Source organism: Argentina silus (genome assembly GCF_951799395.1).
Source record: "Argentina silus genome assembly, chromosome: 1".
NCBI lineage: Eukaryota > Metazoa > Chordata > Actinopteri > Argentiniformes > Argentinidae > Argentina > Argentina silus.
Window position 1 is genome coordinate 1571145 of NC_139655.1, and position 8727 is coordinate 1579871.

General features: G+C 45.1%; 1 protein-coding gene across 3 annotated transcripts in view; it reads left to right on the forward strand.

Annotated features, from left to right (window-relative positions):
• The first annotated feature begins 1646 nt into the window (after positions 1-1646).
• znf219 (zinc finger protein 219) overlaps positions 1647-8727 on the forward strand; it is a 24112-nt gene continuing 17031 nt past the window's right edge. Inside the window, exon 1 of one of the 3 annotated variants that reach the window (XM_083676771.1) lies at positions 1647-1717. In XM_083676771.1, coding sequence (XP_083532897.1) covers positions 1704-1717 — 14 coding nt within the window. In that variant the 5' untranslated portion in view covers positions 1647-1703. Of the gene's footprint in view, positions 1718-2191; positions 2267-2344; positions 2408-8727 lie in introns of those variants that run through there. The other 2 variants (XM_083676770.1, XM_083676772.1) reach the window with 2 other exon arrangements.

Below are 8727 nucleotides of genomic sequence, written 5' to 3' on the forward strand. Positions count from 1 at the left end.
CTCCATCTTTCCCTATCCTTCGCTCTGTCTCCCCCCCCCTCCTCCCCCCCTCCTCCTCTCCACTCCCCCCTCCCACTGTTCCCTACATCAATTCCCTCCCCCTCTCAATTGATTTCCCTCCATCTCTCACTAAATATGTACATATTGATCCCCCCCGGTCCCTCTCCCTCCTTTCTCTCTCTCTCTCTCTCTCTCTCTCTCGCTCTCTCTCTCTCTTGCTCTCTCTCCATCTCTCCTCTCCTTTTTACTCCAACATCTATCAGATTTCATTCTCTCCATCCAAAGCCCCCCCCACCCCTCACCCCCCACCACCCCACTCACACACACACACACCTCCCTCCTTATCTCACTTCATCTCTCTTTCTCTCTCTCTCTTTCTCTCCCCTCCCACCCTCTTTCCTCATCTCTCATTTCATCTCCTCCATTCTCTCCCTCTCTCTCCGTGCCATCTCTCTCTCTCTCCCTCCCTCCCTCCCCCCCTCTGCCTCTCTCCCCCCCCGCCTGTTTTTTTTGTTTGCCTCCGTCTCACTCACTCTCTGCATATTAATTGCTGCATTTCTGCTGCGGCGGAGAAAACAATCAAAGCGTCAGGGGCGGGCGATGATGCCATTGTGGCAGACACAAACACGTACACATATGCTGTGCTGTGAATGCACATACACACACACACACACACACACACACACACACTCACACACACACACACACACACACACACACACTCACACACACACACACACACACACACACACACATGCAGACACAAACACACACACACACACAGACACAGACACAAACACTCAGACAGACATAAACACACAGACATACACACACCTGCACACACACACACACACACACACACACACACACACAGATACATCACAGATATATTCACAATGGAAGAACAGAAACACGCATACACTACACCCCCCCCCCCCTTCAACCCCCCGCCCCCCCACCACCAACCCAGTATCTGCATCATCTCACAATACAAACATTTGAATCTTCCACAAGACAACATAAAGCAGGGGAGCCATTGTGACATACCTGCTGTTTGCACAGTATCAGGCAGGCATGAGGCAGAAGCTGTGAGTATTTCAGCTGTATTCTGTAGGCCAATATATGGCAGGGAAATACTGGGGACTGGCAGTAGGGGGGGTCACGTTTTAATATGCACAATGAAAGGTGTGAAGAAGAAGGGATTCATGCATGGCGAGGATTTTACCATTACAGAATGGGGGGAGATTAGGTTAAATGACTGTGAATAGTGAGAATGCTCAGTGTGTGTGTGTGTGTGTGTGTGTGTGTGTGTGTGTGTGTGTGTGTGTTGAGGGTAGGGGGGAGACAACAACACAGTGACACCCTAAAGTTCTGGCTGAATCGATTGCAGTTATTACATCATATGTTATACCGTGAAACAAGTGCCTAGAGTTTAACTCCTCCAGATCTGTCGGTCTGCCTTCATTGGCCTCGCGCAGGAATGCTCAGGAAAAGGTGAATGGTGGAGAGGCGCGTGGGCCAGTTAAAGGCGATGCACCTGCGCCTCCACGAGCGCGGGTCCACGTGGGTGTGTGAGTCGCTTTGCCCGCGTGCGCTCGGGTATGCAAATCTCCAGAATGGGAGGATGATTCAGAAAAAAAAAAGAAAAAAAAAATCAGCTTTGAACTTGAAACTTTTAACTTCCGATTTGATAGAAGAGGAGAATGATATCATTTCAGTAAGAAACTTTTTTCCTTTCTATTGGACGTTTAAGATAGCGAAAGTTTCTAGCCACTGATCAGGGAGAATAGAACCGTAATGCTACCAATAGACGAACAGTTAACACCACATAAAACCTCCATCAACTTTTGTAACTTTTAAACCATGCGCTTCCGGGATGGATTACCTACAACTGTTTGAATACCTCGCCACAAACGGATCATGTTATCACTTTGAAACAGTTTGACGGATACATCTACATACCAACTTTCAAATATTGTGTTATACCATAAGCCATATCTGACTGTATTCATTATTTCGGGATGCAACTGTGCAGAGCGTGACCGTGCCCGAGCTGATAGCTGCCCCGCGTGTCACTGTTCTAAAATGGTGCTCGTGAGATTATAATTACATTTGCAACCTACATCACTCTCCCTCCCACTCTCATCACTCCCTCTCTCCTATTCACTCACTCACTACTGCACAATAAATGGATCTTTGAGAGAAAAAAAATGCGAGAGAGAGGGAGAGAGAGACGTGCGAGAGAGAAAGGGAGGAGGAGAAGAGGGTGAGTAAAGGGAGGGGGAAACGGCGTATGCTTGTATATAACAACCCTGATTTCCATTTTTTTCCCAACTCGTAATGTATTTAATTCAAGTGAAACGTAATCATGACGTGTCGTGTCATTAATCTCCTCGCCGCCTCTCCCGTAAGTACATTGAGTCTTACTTTCATCATAAATATCTAGTTAATTTAAAATAATGTAGCTTTAGGTTTACATGTGCACTTTTGTATAGGATGGTATGGAACTGCGGCGCGTTGCCCTCCACTAAAACATCTCAAAAATTGTTATATTTATCGCGATTGTTGTTGCCTTCATGAACAACAAATATCTGACGACGACTTTTTTTGGGGGGGCAAATCCGGGTAATAGCCCATAGTTCCAGTGATTGAAACGCCGCTCATTTTTATTTCGCGTATTTCTTTTTACACCTAGCAGTTTTGATGTGTTGTAAGTGAGGGCATTGTCGCCCTGATTGGCGGGTCGCCGTAGCCTATAGCCCATGTCTGGTGTGTAGTGTGTGTGCATGTATGTAACCAACATCCACACTTCAGCACTTTGGTGTGTGTCATGTATGAAGCCGGTGTATGTGCGCGCGTGGCCGACTGTCTGCATGCGATAGCCCTTGTACGGTGACATGACAAAAGTGAGACGGAATGTTCAACATAGAATAGAATAGTTACAAGAATCTAGAACTTGGGCCTGAAACACTTGCAATAGCAGATAACGTATAGGCTATTTTCGTACAGTGTGTTTACTATAAATGACTTTGTGTGCGTTTAAGTGCGTAAAAAGTCCCCTAAAGTGAACGCAAATGCAATGTCTTGAAAATGACACAACTTTGTTTTAAGTTTTATGAAATGTATTGCTATGAAGTATTCGAATCGTGCTATCTTTCTATTCATCCATGCATGCGTGACTTTAATTCATAACATATTTCGAACTGTGATCAGGCTGTAACGTAGCCTAAATCACAGCAACATGTTATAAAAAGTTGCATTATAAAGGAAGATTAGTTGATATGCATCCGAACGCTGCTGTACGTTTGATCGCTTTACGTTTGATCTCCCGAGGACATAGCCTCGTCAATGTGAACATAGGCTGCATATTTGTTCTGTGATTTACCAAGCTGCTACGTGAGTAAATTCTAGGTAGAAGCGATTATCTTGACTAATTATGTTGTTGGAGACCCTTTAGCATACCTACGGCATTGTTGTTAAGATTACCCGTTTAACCAGATGTAGGCTATGCGCGCAGAAACCCATAACTGAACTAACGTTGTTATAACATTCGTCCTACTACGACCGTTTACCACGCCGATTACTAGACTACTATTACAACCGGTAGACTTGTCCTAACGTCACCTCTTCCGACTATACGAGCTTCGCTTATAGCTACCTCTCTTTCAGGCAACAGTGATTTCGTAAGAAAGTAGCAAGTGTGTGCATGCAACATCGTATCTGGTACTGTATTTCAAACCGCAAGTTGTTTCATCCGGTAACATAAGTTACTGGTTTATTTTCGCAAGCTTACGTCTTTTGGATATAATGCGATAAAGTCGATATAGTTTTCGGGGTGATGGAGGAGAGATTGGCAGTGAAATTCAAGATGAAATCCATGATGGCACTTTTCTCGTCCTCCCTCCTCACACACTCATGTCTTTTCCCCTCCCTTAATCTTTTGTTATAGAAAATTTAGGAACAAAATGGAGCAGGGGAGAGCGATAGATACATGACACACTCAGAACACGACCGTGACTCCCCGGGCTAGATAAAAACCAAACGTATTACGTTCACGAAGATGATTTTTAATCGTGTTTTTTTTTTAGAAGCTAAACGTTCTTTGAGATCAGCCGCGATCAGGGTTAATCTCATTTTTGGACGTTTCACGCGCGCTCGCGCATTGTTTGTTGATAGTTATTTATTTCATTAATGTGGCTTTTTAATTGAGATGGCCGCGAGAGAGAAGGGGGAAAGAGCGACTGAAAATGGTTGCACGTTATTGACGCACATCATACGGGCAGGGAGGAAATTCCTCTTGAGATAAGAAGCAGACGTGTCATCTCAGTTGACCAGAGACACTCCCGTCGCGTTTTAAAGTCACATAGAAAATGTTTTAGGCATTATTGAATGTCACATTTTTATTGGCATACTCTTAATTTCTCACTTGAACTGTGTCCTCACAGGGTCAGTGTAAACCCATGTGTTGTAATGAAAGGTAACCTATTCATCAAACCCTTTTGCCCTCCTTTTTGACATTCTCTTACCATACAGTTTGTGATTTTTATGCAGTTTGTGAAACAGTCAAACTCAGGCTATATAGCCATTGCCTTAGCACGTAAACCTGCTCTCATATTTACTTAATCCTCCGATACTTTCTCTAAAAGCCAGCATTTATGAATAGAAGTCTGTCAAAATATGCTGTTATTAACGTACAACACGTGGGCTTGGATTAAGAGGAGAGCTAATCATTTTCATAATTAACATTTTCCTGTGTCGTGTTCTTTTCTCCCCCGTAATGCATTGCATCTCCTTACTTGCAGCACTTGAAGAGTGCACACACTCATCCAGGTGGCTGTCTTAAGGAGCTTGGCACACACACACACACACACACACACACACACACACACACACACACACACACCTCACACACACACACATACACACACCTCACACACACACACACACACACCACACACACACACACACACCAATCAAGCCACTGATTGATTTAATTGGGTCGTTAATGCTCAGTGGGACGGGCACCTGCACAGCCTCAGCTAGGGAGAACCGCATTGTGACATTTTAAGACACACTGAGCTGCTGAGATGTCAGAGCAGTTTTGGAGCGTACTGTTAACGAAGCACACAACTATCACAATCACCCCCCCCCCCTCTCCTATAGCCCCTTCATCAGCCCTGTTACACTGTACCGTAGGTAGGCATCTCCAAACATAGTCTTGACACAATGTCTATGGACAGTACAGCATGTTGTGTAAAGCGGGGGGGGGGGGGGGGGTGGGTGTAACAGGTGAAATGACCACGGCGCTGCAGCGATGTCTCGTCTGCGCTCAGGTGGGTGGAGTAACGGTAACAGAGGCGTGTTCACGACAGCGAGAAGGTCAAGTGCCATCAGGTGCACTGAACAATTCTGGCCTTGAAAGCAGCACTAGTATTTCAGACACGCCCCCCCCCCCCAGCGCTCCGCCAGCACCCCCGCCAGCACCCCTCACCAGCCGCCCTCACCAGCGCCCCGCGTTTATGCGAAGAAAAGAAACGACAACGTTTTTTCTACGTTTTTTCTACGCCGTTAAGATATAGCCCAATGTCCTGTAACTGAATGTAGTGAACGCATTAGGTCATGAATACAGGCAAAAAACAGTCCGCTGACCGAGTCTGTGCTTTACTCGGAGTCCTGCAATGTCAGGACAATGATGTTATAAAGAGCTACACCATTACGTTTCCTTACCAGCAAACGGTGATGTCTGACCATGACCTTTTGTGGAATGAATGGAGCCCACATACACACACACTCAAACTCTCCACCACGTACCTTAATGAAACAAACAGCATATCGATCCAACAAGGATCTTTATCAGGTCGTGTCCTGAAGAAGATCCTTGTTTTTTTTTATATGTTTTTAGGGCATTTCTGCTTTATTGGGATAGAGAGACAGTAGAGATTGACAGGAAGGATGGGTGAGAGAGAGAGAGGAGGGATGACATGCAGGATAGGTTGATGGCCGGAATCAAACCAGGGACCTTGCGATGATATGGTATGCGCTGAACGCCCCAGGAAGATCCTTGTACGATCGAAACGTTGTTTGTTTCATTAAGGTACGTGGTGGAGGGTTTCTGTGTGTGTGTGTGTGTGTGTGTGTGTGTGGGCTCTAATCGTTCTACACTGACTTTCCTCTGCCTTGCACCCCACCGAAGGACCGTACTTGACTACTGGTCAAGGCCTTTGAGAGAGGTCAGGTCACCTTTGACCTTACTGAGAACAGAGATGTCTATTCAGGAGCTTTTACCTAACTGATACCAGATGTCTTAGATTAGGACCTTTGACCTGACTGATAACAGAGATATCTATTCAGGACCTTTGACCTAACTGAAAATACTATTGAACAAATGCATGGTCCTGTGGCAATACTTTTAGAATGCACCTTGTCTAACTTTACCCCTATGTCCCCTTCCTTCCTTTCTTCCTCCTTCCTTCCTTCCTTCCTTTCTTCCTCCTTCCTTCCTTCCCTCCATTCCTTCCCTCCCTTCCTTCCTTCCTTCCTTCCCTCCATTCCTTCCCTCCCTTCCTTCCCTCCATTCCTTCCCTCCCTTCCTTCCCTGCATTCCTTTCTTTTATCCTTCCTTCCTCTCCCTTCCTTGAGGCAATCACTGATCCAACATGACTGGATAGATGAAAGCAAGAGCTCTACTGCTTTGCTTTCACAGATCAGGTCAGGTCAGATCAGTGCTTACTGTACAGGAAAGGCAGAACCTTACCTCAGGAGGGGCAGAAAGGGAGGAGGAACTTTTTTCAAAGTCGTCTAACAAGGTCCATGAGGAACATAAGAGATTATACTGAGGGTGGAATCCTAACTTGAGATCTGTGCACGTAACTGGAATCACTGCGCCATGTCCCATTGAAGTCAATGCAAGATTTACGTGAATGTCTTAAGAGACGCTCACAGATCTTGAGTTAGGACCTAACAGTCAAACACACAGAAAAGGGTCAAAACAGGCCTCTATACTGTAGTGACTCATGAGCAAATGGTCAAATTGACCAATAGATGTTTCTATGGACATCTGTTGAACATTCAGGAGCGTACTGAAGTTACTGTTAAAAAAAAAATCGTCTCCCAGCATTGTGACTGCCTATGGCCCCTGGTCTGAGCATTGATTACTTTATCTTATGATGACTGATGGATAGATGATTCACTCACTTAAACAAATGTATTTGCTGTAAGTCACTTTGGATAAAGGTGTCTGCTAAATGCCCTAAATGTAAAATGTAAATGTAAACTGTTAGACGTGGGCCGACCACCCGGTCACACACAGACTAGCCTCGCGTGGCCTCACCTCCACGTCACGCTGTTCTCACACCTGGAGAATTGTAGATCAGCCGAGAGTTTGTTGTCATGTGCGTCGTCTTTTCCGAACCAGGTGTGGAAGAGAACCTGAAGGAAAGGCTGGATTCTGTTGTTCTTCCAGCTCCGCCCAAACCAGGTATTTGTTTGGTTTGAGGTGTCGCGAGGCGCCAGTCACTGAAAACGGGTTTGCACCGCTTTGTACCTCCTTTCACCAGGCTCTCCTAACGAGGAGAAGCCTAGTCCCGACGAGGTTAGACACAGACAGACAAGATGATTATTATATTAAGGGTCACAGGTCAGGGCCTCTGCTTGGTTGAGGCCTGGAATGCTTTGACTTCTTGTTTGTTACTCCACTTGAGTAATGTCACAGTTAGGCCTACTAAAGCCCCCGCCCCCCTTGAGTTATGATTCGCTAATTGGCCTCTGTTTGTGGTTATTCACGTCTAGATTTGAATATTGTAAACGGTGTCCCTCTACTATGGTCCTCTGTGGCTCAGTTGGTAGAGCATGGTGCTAACAACGCTTAGGTTTTGGGTTTGATTCCCGCTAGGCCCATATATACTGAGAAATGCACTCACTCACTGCAGTGTAAGTCACTTTGGGTAAAAGCATCAGCTAAATATTTTATTTATTTATATATTTTATATATATATATATATATATATATATATATATATATATATATATATATATATATATAATATATTATTATTATCTCCTAGAAGTTGTTAGTGTGCTCCTACTGTAGGGCCTCGGATGGCTGGAGGCTGGGAGCCTTGGCAAGCAAGATTATAAAGGGCACAACCCCTCCAGAACAACTAAGGGGACACACCTGATCAGCAAACCGATTCTGAATTCCTGAATTGGTTAGGGTTGGGGTTAAGGGTTTGGTTAAGGTCAGGGTTGGGGTTAAGGGTTAGGTTAAGGTCAGGGTTGGGGTTAAGGGTTAGGTTAAGGTTAGGGTTGGGGTTAAGGGTTTGGTTAAGGTCAGGGTTGGGGTTAAGGGTTTGGTTAAGGTCAGGGTTGGGGTTAAGGGTTTGGTTAAGGTTGGGGTTAAGGGTTAGGTTAAGGTTAGGGGGTTTGGTTAAGGGTTAGGTTAAGGTTAAGGTTAGGATTAAGGGTTTGGTTAAGGTTAAGGTTAGGGTCAGTTTTAGGTTTTGACCTAGTCAGACGGTCAACGCGATGTTGGTCATGAAGGTCCCTTTTATCTCACCGGACTGATTATAGGCCTAGACCTACTACTGTAGTTCTTTTGGACGGTTTAAACTGTGTAGGAACCCGTAGGACTTTGAGCGAGAGACAGAGACAGACTCATCTTTACAGAATTTATCTGTTGCATTCTATAGACGCTCTGATCATTCAGATGGGCACATCCACATGCATCTG